This window comes from Hipposideros armiger, unplaced genomic scaffold (genome assembly GCF_001890085.2).
Source record: "Hipposideros armiger isolate ML-2016 unplaced genomic scaffold, ASM189008v1 scaffold_125, whole genome shotgun sequence".
NCBI classification, from domain to species: Eukaryota; Metazoa; Chordata; class Mammalia; order Chiroptera; family Hipposideridae; genus Hipposideros; species Hipposideros armiger.
This window is the reverse complement of record NW_017731475.1, coordinates 1,873,323-1,889,007: the sequence shown is the minus strand read 5'-3', so window position 1 is coordinate 1,889,007 and position 15,685 is coordinate 1,873,323. Positions and strand designations below refer to the sequence as shown.

The following is a 15,685-nucleotide window of genomic DNA, read 5'->3' as shown; positions in this document are numbered from 1 at the left end:
TCTAATATATTTTTAATGCCTGTGTCCAGACTATTTTGGCAAAATAAAGCAGTAGACTGGGAATTTGATACTTTATTTCTCATTGGGGAAATCACCAGGGTGATTTGCCTATTGTTAATATCAGATTTCTGTGGTAACGTCTCTTTCCAAGAGCAAGATAATGTACTTCTTTGACTCAGTTTCTCCACAAGGAGGTCCTTCTCAGCCCTACTCTCTCAATGAAAGCTTTTCACAACACACTGAAGACTTTATAAATACCAGAGTAGGCAGTGTAACTTTCTTGCGTCTTATATGATGCTGGGAGGGAAAAATAGGATTCAGGCTAGAATTATGCCTCAGAGAAAGATGAAAAAACTTTTGTACCATGAAGTGGCCAAACACCACTTTCACATTAGGGTAGAAATAGGTTATATAAAACAGAAATTCTCTTTTTACTTCTTTTGGGGATCATATTTAACGTGCATATCACATCTGTTCTTATTCTAGGCCACAAAGTGCCAGTGAAATTGCAGTTGTGGAATTTGGTACATTGAAAAGAAACTTCACTCAATTAGAAGTGCTATGAGCTAAAACGTAATATCCAAGGGAACTTGGAAATCTGGATTTTTTTTTTGAAGGAAAAAGGCAACCTCAAAAAATCAGTGGTTGACAAAGTTAGAGAAAATACAACACAATGAGTGAACATTTCACCTTTGCTATGTAGTATTTTTGGGGATGCAAATGGTAAAATATGAGAAATTTCCAGTTGTAAATCAAACTAAATGTTTGTCTGGAGGATAAAAGAGAAGGCACTTTGATTTGGCTCTGTGAATCTCATGACCATACAAAGCGGCCTGTAGTTTATAAATACCCTAATTGGTTACAGTGCTAGACTATACAAAGAGGAGCTGGGATTAAGGAAAGGAGAAACAAGAAATGTGCTACCAATAAATCCACCATACTGTAAATACATTACTCGCTGCTTGCGTTAGTTGACTGAGGAATTTAGGCTGGGCTAATGTGGATTCCTGCTGCTGCAATTGGCACTTTTTAACCATGAAGTGATGAGTTAATAAACTGCCATGGCAGACTTTCTAAAGCAGCTAAAGTCAGGGGAGAGGAAAGAAATAGAAATATTCACAGGAAAGGGTTATGAATCATTCTCTTACTTGGTCGATTGCAGCTCCAAGAAATGCAAGTTGTTTTTTTTCTTTTTCCCCATGTGGCATGCCTCCATGTATTAAATTAAATGAGAGCATGATTCCTAAAACCTAAATCTTCCATGCTGGGGGGAACTTAATGTAAATAATGACAATTTTTTGAGAAGGCAGTTTTGATTTCCTTGTAAGAATATTTACCATTATTATATTTTAGGCTCAATTATATTAACCAACTTACCGCTTACATTACCTAACCAATCAATTAAATTAACTATCTTTTTGAATAAAGGGTAACACTCCAAAGAAAAATTCAACTAATACAAGAAAGTTATGTGTGGAAATGTCTAATATGGCCAAGTGAATGTGCATGAATGTTTTTCCAGAGTAGAGAAGAGAATTAATGTGTTATTCTCTGATAAAGATGGTGAAATACGAAGTCTGCAATAAGGTTTACCCTGGCAATAGGCTACAAAGAGACTGATTCTCTTAACAAAGTAATGCACGTAGACTACACACCCTTTTCACCCGCAGGTACTTTATTCTTTTATTCTAACCTTGCACCCTTAGGCCCAGGCTGAAAGGAAGCAGGTCTCCCGCCATGTTGGAGGCCACATTCTGGGCTTTACCTGTGCTCTTAGGCCACTCTCCCTCCCACCTTCTCTAAGACCATCTAATTTTCATTATTTCTATTTTTTAAATATTTTTATCCATTAGTCTCTATTTCCATTTATCCGTAAGTTCCTTTTCCTCCATCTATAAAATAGCTCAAATGCTCCAACATTCTAAAGATAATATTTCCTTGACATGGCTTCCCTTTCAAACCATCCCTTCTCTGGCTCTCATTCCTTTAATCAGAAAAACTGTATCTGCCTCTGCTTCTTGGTCTCCCAACCGTATCTTCTTCATTCTCTGTCGTCCATCCTCCACTTCAGTCATCTCCTGCAACCATGGATCCACAATGCCATTTCCATAGCTCTGAAGTCCAAAAGTGCTCTGAAACTGAGAGTCTTTCTTTTAAACTTATTTGGCAGCCAAAGTGGATTAGAAATTACCTAAGGCTATTGACACTTTTTATGGATCCTATGTAGTATTATTCATACTCCTCTCTGCAGACATATTAATATGCTTGTAATCAATGGTATATGTGCTGTTTTACCTTTCTAAACTCTGAGAATTGCTGAATTCTGAAGCATCAGCACGTGGGTTTGCAGATAGGGGCTTGTCGACCTACAGTGTCGAGTCCAGCAGCCCTCCTGACCCGTCTCCATCTCGCTGCCATTTGCTGACCACCCTTCCCTGCACAGCCTCCTGACACCCTCAGTCCTGGTACTCTCCGGTCTGTTTTTGAACGGCAAGTTCTGCTAGCTCCTCTTCCTCTATCCATTCCTTAAATATAGCTGTGTTCCCCAAGGCTTTGATCTCTGACTTTTTATTGTCTCAGACTATACTTTCTCCTGGATGATGTCATCCACTCACAAGATTTAAGAACTTTCTATATGTAGACAGGTGACTCCCGAATCTACATTCCAAATCTTGACTTCTGTTTAGAAATGCAGAAACACATTTCCATCCCCAGTTAGATATTCCACTTACACCTCCACCTGGCCCTCCAAACCCTTTATTCCTCCCTGTGTTGCCTGCCTCAGTTAGTGGCATTACCATCTATCCCAATCTAGACACGGCAGTGTCATCCTTCTCTCCATAACACGATTCAGTCATTGTCTAGGTCCTAACAACTCCCTCTCTAAAGGCATGTCAGCATTATTCCCTTGTTCCTTAACTGCAAAAATGCTGCAGTGTGACTGCAAATTCGAATTTACCAAAGACGGTAGTTACGGTGAACATTAGTGATGATTGGATAGTTGCAGAAATCTAGATTTTCTTCCTGGTTCACTCACAGTGACTGAAATCTACCCAAATACCTGTGGGTCAGAAGAGCCCTGGGTGTAAAAAAAAATCTACAAAGAAGGCATGGTTCCATTGAGCCAGGCATCAGGGTGAGTCCTTGGCTCTGAATTCAATACCGTTCCTTCAAGGCAGATCTGAAGAAAAGCCAGTTCTCTTTTGGTTTTCAACATGGCGTGTGAACTCAGTTTGCCTAGTTTCCTCATTAAGTGTTGCAGATAATTTAACTAAATGGCTGGAAGATAGTTTCTAAAAGCCTAACTGGATGAAACTTGTGTTATGCCTAGGAATATATAGAATGGAATATATAGAATGTATATATAATATATACAGCGGATCCTAGACTGATTTATTTGATACAGGTCTAAAAACTCAAGTTTGCTATTTCTCATATCTCTCAGAATAAATTTTGAGGTAAACATCATGATAAAACCTAACTCTGTCCTGATCACAGCACTAAATTTTACATTTTTAGACTTTTATAGAGCACCTATTTCTCTAGGAGACGAGTATGTATTAAATGTACATGTAATTTACCCTTTGTTTTTTAGGGGGTATAATCTAAAGGAGCCAGTAAACAAGGTCATGGGTTCATTAAACCTGAGCCTAGGCACAAACCAGAAAACATAAGAACCTAACAGAATCCAGTCTGCCTGAACACTTGTGAGAAAATTGAAACTTAGTAACAGTTGCCTTATGATAATTCCTGTAGGCATCACATCCCTGGAGCAATGGGGAACCTCTGATGAAGACATGTGATGTGGGACCAGCACCAGATTTAGAGACAGAATTCTAACCCGATATCTGGAACTAAAGCGTCAATAGAATAAACCCAATTGGGGTACTCCAGGGGGAGTATTTGTGCTGTTGTTCCACTGCTCAAACTTATAGGTTAGAATTTCTGTGAGAAATAAGGTGATGGAATTAAGGCAAATACTACACATTAAAAAAGAAGAAAGAAAAGTTTAACTATTAGATATATTGGTTTAATGGGGGTAAGTCACATCAGGACCAACAGTATTCCTTTCTTTAATGAAAAAGAATGGTGAATAAAATTACTCAAATCTACTGTTATCTGTAATGATTCATTTTCTGTTACTTTTGTCTGCAATTGAAAATAAGAAGTCAATCTTTATCAAGTGGGAAGATTAGCTTTTTTCTTACTGGCATTTATAATGTTGGCCTTTGGTTCAGTGATACAAATTTAAATTCCATACTTCAGGGCAGAGGAGCCTCCCTAGCCTACCACCACCTCAACAACTGGACTATCCCCTGGCAGCATAACACCCTCCCCTTCACAATTTGGAAAATGCCATAGCAAGTAGAATGCCAGCTTCCAAAATGCCATCATTTCAAGCTACAGATTAGAAACACTACTGGTTCTGGGAATGTTCTATATGCTTCTAGGAGCCCTCGGAGTTTATAATAACTGGGCTTTTAAAAAGAAAAATTCTGGCCTTTTGAGCTTCCTTTGTTCGGCGCGCTCTATACTCTTTGGAGTGTACTTTCTCTTCTAATAATGGCCCTTGAGCCATTCTCTACTCCTTGGGCCTGCTTCTGTTTCTTTGAAATGTATGTTTTCTTCTAATAAACTGTCTTTTTCTGCAACTTTAAAAAAAAACATTCTTTTTAAGTTTCTGCCTTTTGATTCTATAAATAGCTTACTATATGAGCAAGTAGATAACTCTTATGAAACCTTTGAAATGCTTTTATAGAACATGGTATGTGATCATACTGAAATAGTGACCTAACATCCATTAGTTCTCATGTTTCATTGCAGCAGAGTGGGAAGTAGAAGGCATTTGTCTCAAATATAAAATAAAGCATTTACCAGGTGGAGTATGTGACACTTCTGGCCTTGGTGACATTTTTGGCTTTGAAGTAACACGCTGGAACACCTTAGGAGCTGAAAGAGAGAACTCAGATCATGAGTCATGTGGTTTTAGCATCTCCCAGTCACGCGTAACACATAAGATATGACAAGGCGTAGGCCTGACCACTGATGGAAAAAAAAAAAAAAAGGTATCAAAATAGGAGTTAGGTAGAAAAATAAACCTGAAGCTCTAAAAATAGAGCAGTTAAAATTCCAGATACTTTTAGAAAAATGAAATAAGAGAAAGTGCAAAGGTGACTAAGCCTAAATGTAGGATGGAGAACTATTTGATATCTTCATTTCAGAAGATTAGCAACTAAATTAATCCAAAGATGTGCTTCTTTTCTGGATGTTTGCTTGACTTCTCCTTAATCTCCTCTCCCCCAAACACACACACCAGATCTCTCTTTGAAGATGAGTTCAGGGAAGTCAGTAGTAGGAGCCCATGAGACATGGATAAGAGAAGCTTAAAATCAGATCAGGCAACAGAAGGAAGGGAAGTGAGTGTGGGATGGAATGGAGTGGGGGGGCTCGTATTCTACTGCCCCTGCAATTCTTAGGCCCCAAACAAACCTTTAATTGAACATGTTCACAAACTAAAATTGTCTTTCCTCAACTGTTCCTTTAGAGTAACAGGTGCTAGTGTAATAGATACCAGGAAAAATTTTCTAATTTATTTATAGCTCATTTTACAATTTCAAAAATGCTTTTATGAGGATTATGCCCTTTGATTCTCACCATAAGGCTGGGAGGAAGGAATTCAGCATCACTTGAAAGGCTTGAGTTGGTGACTATCTGCTTGAGGTTACATAGTTACTAAGTGCAAGAGACAAGACCTGAACTGAATGCCAAGGTCCAGACATTGTCACTAGGTCCAAACACTTGGGCTCTCTATATCCCAGTTCTGCAGGTCACATTTTTAACTTGTTTCTCATTTTTTTTAGGATTGAAATAATAAGCCTGTCCTAACTCAAAGGGTAGTTGTGAGAATTAAATGTGAAGTGTCAAAATGATGTGAAAACTATACTACTGTAAATTATTTTTTCCATTCCTACAACATCATTACAAAGTCGACATTGAAAGATCTGCGTATGTTCTAATTTTTTTCATTGTTTGCTCCTACAAAAACTAGGAGCACCTATGGTTTGGATGATTATAAGATTTCTAGGTATAAAATTAATAATGGGATTGTTAAGTATTACCTATGAACACAGAAATTTAAAAATCAAAACTTTATTTAATGACAAAATAGTCTTGATGATTTGCTGCAAAATTTTATCCCACTTTGCCCTCAAATGCCAAATACAGATTTAAATTTTGTCACCAGTTTATAAACATAGTTTAAGTATAAATAAAAAGAAAGGTGGCATGCCAATAGATTTTCATTTTGAAAAAAGTGGTGGATGAACACACCGTGTTGCACTTTAAGTTGTACACACTATTGTCAGATGATACCCTGATAGTCCAACAATAATTCGCGTTTGGTATTGTACACAGGAACAGAACATCTTCCTACCCAAATTGCCTTTTGAAGTTCATGAGAGCTAGCCAAGGGTTAGGGAGGAAGTACTAGGATTTGAATATCTGTCTTTGACATATTTAGTGACATGTGTCACATGTGACACACAAGCATCCTCGAAAGACTTTGAGAACCTAGGATATTACTGGGATCTATTAGGTAAGATCATCTTCTCTTGGGTAAGAGAGATACTAATTTCACCCACTTTTAACTGGAATGATTGGAATGTATTCTGTTTTCCATGATCAATTTTCCAAATCATTCCCTTGCATTAAGTAGCACCAACGAAAACAGAAGTATTTGGGTTGCAACAACTTTCCATGGGAAATGCTGATGAGCTGGGAGTTGCCTAAGTTGAGACAGAATCAGGATGCTTTCTTGTTAGTTTGGCAGCCAATCCAGAGTTTCAGAATCAGAATGGAATGCATTGAGCACATGAATCTATCCATTCTGAAGCTGCATATCTTGCAAAGGAAGGTTGGCCAAAGGTTTAAATAAAAATTAAATAAATTTGAAACTTTGCATATAGTATAATAATGGGAATTTAGAGTAAGCCTCTAAATTACTATTCTGTATTTTTGTAAGTACAGAAAGAAAAGAAAATTTCAGAAAGAAAATTGTGAATGTCTTCCTTATTACTTCATATCTCCCTTATTTTTTAAAATTTCACTAACCAGCTAACTATATCCTCAGCGTCTTAACTCCCAGCACTAGTTATTTTTCATCTTTTCTATTATTTTCCAACATTCAGCAAGTTTTTGTGCTTTCTTATTTATTTCCATTTCTCAATTTTCTGCTGCTTTTGCTCTATGCTTTATATTCAAATAAAAAAGTTTAGAGTATCGTCATGTGATTTTATCTTTTGATTTTTTTAAAAATAATAGATTTTAGTTTCCTACCCACAAATTTAATATACTTGCTTTGTTTTTTTATTCCTATTTCTATTCATTATCATTACTTATTTACTAATCATTAATTATTTTCCCAGTATTACTTGTATATTGTTTCACATATATTTATTGTTATTATTTTAAATTTCTCATTGTATCAGGGGATTGTTGCCTTGGTACCTTCATATACTACTATGTATCATACCCATATTATTTTCATAGCAAAGTTTTAGTAATTTAATAAAACACACTTTAAAATACATTAAAGCAGATTTAAAATCATTAGCTAGATATGGAACATAGAACTGTCTTTTAAGGAATTTTCCTTTAAAGGAAAAAAATAATAGGTAAAATTTCTCTCAGAATCAGATATTGAGGACCATGCACAAATCTACAGTGTTTTCTTTCAGTAGGGATACTAAGATATGACTAAAGGATTTGTGGTGGAAATTCAGAGCTACAACCTGGATCAAACAAAATTTTGATGCTGCTAACATTTTCATTTTCCCAGACCATTAGTGATTGTGAAGATTTCTTTCCTAATAAATTGGTAGGTGTACCTATTATACTTTTTGGATGCAGGCCACGTATAAATTATAAATTTAAATTTAGGTGATTGGCCTAGACTGTAACTTCCTGGACCACAGAAGGATTCATTTTTTTCACATTCCCAATGTCTAGCACAGTGCCTGGCATGTGGTCAGCATGCAATAAATATTCGTTAAGTGATTAACTGATTAAATGAATTAGTTAAGCAATTACTTAAGTAATAAGGGGTGATATAACTTGAAATTAGGAGAGAAGAGAGAGAGGAGAGCAGTTCATTAATAACAATAGACGAGGCATGACCAGGTAGATTCTTGGAGTAGTCCCCCATGCTAGAATGTAACATACTTAGTAACAGATGGACTATAAGAGGCTGGATGAGGAAGCAAAGTAAAAATCAGATGTAAAATTGTTGAGAACCTGCCACAAGTGTAAATGAGAAATTGAAAGGAGGGAAGACAATAAGCTTTCTTCGAGGCATGTCAAGTTTATGGTAGTTCAAAATGGAGATCTGCTCAGGTAGCTGGAGAAATTATAGTTTGGTTAAGAAGTTAGGATTAGAATTAATCATTCAAAGAAGAGTTTCTTCAACAAAATAACAATAATTTTTAGCATCTCTTGTTTGGATTCCTATCAAAATTTTGCAGCAAAGCAACAAAGTGATATTACGTAATCATTTTGTTATAAGAGAGGGTGTGTGTGTGTGTGTGTGTGTGTGTGTGTGTGTGTATGTTTGTCATGACATTAATGTTAAATAAAATCTACTGACAGGTAAAAAACAAAAATTAGGCGATTGGCAAGAGGAGGCACATTTAAGTACCTAGGGCTTCTCAAGTTGGGAGAGGGAAAGAAAATAGGCAGGATATTCTTTTAAGAAATTCCATACTTTTCCATGCCCCTCTCAAAATAATGCTAATAATAGGGAAGCTTTCTGGAATAAGCTATTCCAATAAAACACTTTTTGATAAAGTCTAAAAGTAAATGTAAATATTTATTATGTTTCAAAGGAAGACTGGTTTCACAAGGGTGAAAAACCCAACTTGCTATAATTCAACAGAATAATTCCACTAACATCAAACGCTTCAAAGCAGAATATAAAATATGTATTTACCTGGCTGTGTCTGTGGGACTCTTGGACGTGGAGATGTTTTTGGTTTGGGCGGAGTGCGTGCTGTCTGCTTGGGAACTAAAAGAAAGGATATAAGGTTTGGAGCCCCTGAGCTCCTCCAGAATCACAGTACCTAAGCCTCTGTTCTTTCAAAGATCTTTGTTGAGTGACTGAAGACCTAAATACACAGCAATTAATGCTAGTAAAGCTCCCAACGAGCTACAAAGTTTAGGAAAATAATTTTATCTTATTACAACAGAAAACAAAACAAAACAAGAAAGCATCATTAAATGATATCCAAGATATTCAGCTGGCAAATGTAACTTGGAATTCCAAAAATATCTACTTCAAATGTCTTTTAAATAGGTTAGAAATAAATTTCATAATAACAATAATTTATCTTTATTAAAAATTCATGCCATTTTATCAGATTATTCCAGTATATTTTTAAGTGTAAATAGATACAATTTTTACTCAAAAAAAGTTAGCGTGTTACAGTCTAAATACACCTAGAAAATGAAAGCATTTTAACAGCAAGTACTGATGGAAAAAACTGATCTTATTAAATAAAACTTGATTTTTATTGATCAGATTGAGGGGAAAAAAAAACTGAGCAGAAATTGAAACCATACATTACTGAAGGAACTTATTCCTTTGCTGGGCAATTCTGAAAGGAGTTCTAGGACATTCAGTGTAAAAGCCAATTGTTTCTTCATCAAGAAAATTAAACGTATATCCTGCTGGAGAAAAGGAATTATCAAATGCAAGGCTGTAGCTTGTGGAGACACCTCATTTGGCTGGACTAGTGTTTGAGATAAGAGAGATCATAAGAAACAAAATGCTTTTCAAGGTCACAGAGTTTCAGGCACCTTAAGAAAAGATTTCTGAAAATAAGTTTTATTAGATACTAGACGTTTCTAAAGAGTCTGTGGAGACTTCGTCCTACTGAATGAATATATACAAGGCATACAATGGTTTCAGTGGGATCTTCTCACCTGTAGAGAGATGAACACCCAGATATGTTGGAGGTTACATTGATTTAAGAGCCTGGGACCTGGAGATTTAGAGTTCCCTTTGCCAATCACTGGGTCCACGGGCCCAGGTTCTTCATCAAAAGTTACAGGATTTTTAAGAGCCCTTCTAATCCTAAAATTCTCTGATTCTAGAGTTTCTTTCAGTCTAATGATTTGCTGACTCTCAACTTCTTTGCTCACCGAGGTTCCTGCTGGTAAGCTATTTGTTTCCCTGGGCATACGAAAGGCCATCTGCAGGTAAAGGCATGTCATGAGGCAATTCCATAAAAATGATTCCGAAAGAGACAAGACTCACTAACAGTATTCACAAACATTTCAATAATATTATTATAGCTATTAAAAAGAATAAACTGGGAATGTTAGAGATAATTGACACAGATTTAGTTAATTCAGTCAATGTGTAATTTTGGTAAAAATTAAATTGCAGAGTTTAATAGGCAATATTTAATAGGATATTTCAGAGGTAAGTGAGTAAAATTAATATTCATATTTCTTTTGGAAGCAGAGCCATACAAAAAATGTTCAATGGCAATCAAAACACAAGTTTGGGGTTGTTTATGATAAACTTCTACCCCAAGAGAGCCTAGAGATATCGAGAGGATTTTTTCCTTATAAGAAGCACATTTAGTTATCCATGTTAATTTGTTTTCCTTCATTTCAAACTCTACCATCATGACTTGCCAAAGTAACTGGTTTGATTTCAGTTTCTGTTGTTTGTATGCAGTGAAATGGCCAAACCACTATAGGAAGGAGTGAAAAGGAGTAAAGGACCTGAATAATGACAAGGTGACTGGCCAGTTATACCTTTTTAAGTGGATTGCACAGTGAAACCCGTTTCTGTTCATCTCAAACATAAATTAGGTATCTTAAAATGTTTTTTACATGACCACAGAACATGTAAAACTAGTGGAGATGATAAAGTGTTTAAAATTAGGATATATACTTATATTTTAAATGGGATATAAATGTTTGTCCCCAGAAACATTACTATTTCCTATGTTAAACAGTTGCACAGTAACTGAGAGGTGTTTTCCAGCCATATCCTAAAGAATATTCACAGCAATGCCATGTGACTGGCTAGAGATGATGGGTAGAAGGAGAAATGGGGTGTCAAAGACTTTGAGCAGAACAATTAAGTGGGGGCTTCTGATGTCAAATAGTGCCCATATTGTCTTTCCATTCTTATATTTTGCAGACACTCATCTGCTATATGAAATACAAAATAATGTATTTACCCTGTTTGGTCTGAGGCTCATCTGGGCTGGGGAGGATTACAGTTTGAGAAGGCAAAAGTGATGCTTCTATGGTAACTGAAGGAGAATACCCAGGGTTACCATAGTGCTTCACACACCTTCAGTACAGATGGCAGAAATGATGGTAATAAGTAGATCTTTAAAACAATAAAAAAAATTGCAAGTCTGCAGCAAAATAGCATGCTTCCTTCTCCATAATGCATTTGGTTTAAAAAATTCTTAGAGATGTCAGGTTACAAAATACTTGCAAAGTAAGCAATACCCTTACTTTTTAAATCCTCACTCCATACTAGCACCTCTCCAACATGCCAGAGAGATACATTCAACAGTAATCATAAAGGGAAAAACAAAGTAATAAAAAAGTGTTAAAGCATAAGCCATTCAAGAAACATTGAATTTCACTTAAATAATGGAGAAAAAAAATCAAACATGTAAATGAATGTGATGGAACGAATGTTAATGGAAAGTATGTTACTAGGGCAGAAAGTATGAATGGATCATTATACAAAAAATATTATCTGAAATATTCAACACAACATCAAGCTGGCGGAATAGATATTACAAAAAAGATGCTTTAGATTTGACAGTTGTGCTGACTTAAGTAGAGAAAGAGATGAGGTCTAGATATGAAACTGAATGGAGAAGTGACTTCTTGGACAATGGTTATGAATAGAAGCACCTAGAAAGAAAATTAACTGCCGTGACAAAGAATGATGTTGCAACATGAAATTACAATGAAAGAGAACCTGAGGTTCTCAGATGCTGATGGCAATGAGGACAAAAGCTGCTGAGGTGTGTTATTACCTAGGGTGGTCTCAGGTGCTTCAGACACATTTGTAATAGATTCCACAACTGCATCAAAACAAAGGAAAACAATTTAAAAAATTGTAAGATGTTAAGCTACATCCAAGTGTTTCTTTAATACCAACACACTTCATTCTCTTAAAGAATCTGAATCATATTTTTAAAGATAAGACAATGGATTTAGACAAGAAAAAAGAGAACCAAGAGGGAAATCCTATTTCTAACACCTATCCTCCAACTAATATTTTTGTTTTAACTGTCATTAACTGGCTGTCAAATGTTATACCTCAATAGCATACACTGCAGAGAAACTGAAATTTATTTCTGTATTCAGAGAGTCTATTATCATTTTAAGAATCCAAGAATTTTGGAAGCTATAGCTCTTCAAATCTATTCCACTGTAGAATAAGCACCAGAGCTTGAAATTTCATGTTCCATGGATGGAATACATACTAATTAAAATTTTGTTTAATAAATGAATCAAAGCATGAAAACCTTTACCGCCATCAGTCTTTGGCTCCTCTGGCCTGAGCGGTGCTTTGGCAGTGGGATATATATAATCTGTTTCAGCTGATGCTAGGGAGGAAACAGGGGATGGTCTGGTTAGTAGTGGGCAGCCCACAGCACTCTGTAATGGAACACTGTTTAATGTGAAAACAGATTACTTATTTTAAGTAGATACATTTGTGAGAATAAATAACATTTAGATGGATTTTGAAGATAATGGCAGAAATAAAGGCAGGGAACAAAGGCAGTGTGCTGTGTAGAAAAATACACACTGTGACACATATTCTCTCTCTAACTGGTAGGGTCTCCAGTAATTTCTATCTGGAGTAAAGCAGATCATTTCCTTTCCTTATATTTTTAAAGGATTCTAATGAGAAAAAGACATGGAGTGAGTCCTTGGGGAGCATGGGGATGAATACTAAAAAAACCCCGAGAACTAGTATGTGCATATTCATATTGCAAGAGTGATCAGAATGTTAAAATGCTAAAATTTGCATTCAGATGAGAGGACACTAAACAAGGAAATTGTGGAGCTTGCATAGCAATACAGCAGACACTAGCACAGTGTTCTGTATATAATATTTGACTCTCAAGATTCAGTGGATGAGCACAGACAAGACGCGAGGAGCTACGAAATGTCACAAAACATGAGGACATTCAAAGATGACTTCTGCAATGAAATGGAAAAGCGCAAATACCTGACTTCCCATTAGGAAACATTTTTACCTATAGCTTCTTTTGATGACTCAGTGCTAAATGTAACAGATTCCAGGGCTTCAGAAACTAGCAAAAAACACAAAATGATACAATTGATCAAGGATGGGTTGTTGTGAGCACTGAATGAATGAATACAAACTAAGTATTTAGAAAAGTGCCTTGTAGCCAATATAATATTATTATTGACACTAAGAGAAGCTCTAATAACTGAATTTGAACTCACAATTTTATAAGTGTGGTAGGTTACCAATAATAATCAAACCTTGAACTGCCAATGTAAGCACCACAATGCATTTAGCTAATTAAAAGATGCACAAAGGAGATAAAAAGAAATTACAATCCGATGCTAGAAAAAAATAAGTTCCAATGTTTCAAAATAAATGTCCAGGTGTGGCCACGGTATTGTAAGAATGATTTAAAATTTTTGTTTAGGGAATATAGTCAATATAATTAATATTGTAACAGCTATACTCGTATATGATGTCAGAGGGGTAGTAGACTTGTGGGGGTTATCACTCTGGGGTGTAAATGTCTAATCATTATGTTGTTTTGTACTCCTGAAACTAATATAAAAAAATAAAATTTAAAAAACTTTGTTTTCAGTTCACATTGTGTAAGGTGAAGTTTTATTATCTTTACTGAAGCAAGAACTTTCTCCTTCATTGATGGTCACAAATGAACTAGCATTCTTTTCATGTGGCAGAGCACAAACTGAACTTATTTACTAGAGTACCACAAATTTGTAACTGTTAGTGAAAAATAAGGATAAAAAAAATAAAATCAGTTCTCAGTGGTTATGCTGACTACTTAATAGGATACGTGATTATTGTCTAAAATGATACAGTACCAACAGAATGAAATGAAGATAAAATTTTTTATACTGTTGAGTAACACAATATAAACATAATGCATTGCTAATTTAACACCCATATGAAATCATGGAAAGAGCATCGTACAATATGTAGAAAGTTGTTAAATGTGTATTCTTTTGCATGTTTTATATTTGGAAATACAACACTTGGGAGTTTGTCCTCTAAAACTCAGTGTCCCAGGTACATAAAACGATCTATTTACCGGGTTGACTTTGTGTCATTTCTAGGCTTGGTGATGTCACTGGTCTCAAAATAAGAGTTTGCAGTTCAGTGGGAGCTGAAACAAGAGGGTCTAAGTTGTCAATCATGTATAATTTATTTCATAGGTTTTAGATAAAGGTAGCAATGACTTGAAATACACAGATCCTCAAAATCGCAAGATTATGGAGAGCCATGCAGAGTATGCATTATTTAAAGCAGAAATTATCAAACTATTGCCCTCCTAAATGCAGCCCTCTGCCTGGCCTTTGAGCTAAGAATGGTTTTTGCATTTTTAAATGATAGAAAAAAGCTTTAAAAAAGAGTAATATTTCATGACATGTGAAAATGGTATAAAATTCAAATAAAGTTTTATTGGAACACAACCACACCCCCAAACTAAGAAGACTCAAAGCATATTACATGTCATTTACATATTTGGCTTGGCTGACTTCAGGCTACAACCGCAGAACTGAGTAGTTGTGACAGAATAACCTGCAAAGTCTAAAATATCACTAATTCTTCACATAAAACAATTTTGCTGACCCCTGATCTTAAGCATCCTTCTAGAAAAAGCAAGAGTCTATTTGAAAAAATTAGGTTCTCCTTGATTGTGCCTGAACCTGAATTCCCACAAGGGCTTTTAAGAGCTTCCTACAATTGATTTCATGATAGTATAGTAATAAAATGCTTGCTATCTTCCAGGAGTGCTTTGATCTCTCTTCCAGTTTGACTACCCTCTTGGTTACCCTCAATAGAGGTCAAGTATTTTTCTTTTATTTTTGCTGTTCCCACCCTTCTACCTACAATTCATATCCTAAACTTATTTCAAAGCCCAAATTTTCTAACAGCCCACATAGATCCTTCTCTCCTTTAAATATTTTTCTTTCTGTATTTTTACTGCTCAATAAAACAAGCTGCTTTTGTATAAGCAAATTATCTTATATCTAAGAAAAATTTGAGAACAGGTTCTCCCCACCACGATTATATTGTCATCTGTCCGAAAGGTAAAGCATACCCTTACTTTGATCTCCACCTGTATTCAGCACCCCACCCAACCCCACTCAACTGTTAATATGGTGCTGGGAACACAGATGGCAAGGAAATGTTTATTTACATAAACCAAAGAAGCAGCACTTTTAAAAAGGAGATGAATGAAATGGAGTGATAAGGGAATTGAATACATCTTTTGTCAGAGACGATCCTTATGCAGGGCACAAGATGAATTTGGCTACCACAAAGATGGCCCCAATCATGAGCGTTCTGGTCAACCCTGCGGTTGTAGAAATGCTAACCACTAGCTGTGCCTTTCCCTTAGAG

General features: G+C 35.8%; 1 protein-coding gene across 1 annotated transcript in view; it reads right to left on the bottom strand.

The window, feature by feature from the left end:
- ABI3BP (ABI family member 3 binding protein) overlaps nucleotides 1–15,685 on the bottom strand; it is a 256,944-nt gene that overhangs the window by 56,254 nt on the left and 185,005 nt on the right. Inside the window, exons 37-42 of the mRNA XM_019648327.1 lie at nucleotides 14,370–14,444; nucleotides 13,305–13,361; nucleotides 12,567–12,647; nucleotides 12,072–12,119; nucleotides 8,984–9,058; nucleotides 4,876–4,950 (exon numbers count right to left, since the gene is read on the bottom strand). Of these exons, the coding sequence (XP_019503872.1) occupies nucleotides 4,876–4,950; nucleotides 8,984–9,058; nucleotides 12,072–12,119; nucleotides 12,567–12,647; nucleotides 13,305–13,361; nucleotides 14,370–14,444 (411 nt within the window). The remainder of the gene's footprint in view (nucleotides 1–4,875; nucleotides 4,951–8,983; nucleotides 9,059–12,071; nucleotides 12,120–12,566; nucleotides 12,648–13,304; nucleotides 13,362–14,369; nucleotides 14,445–15,685) is intronic.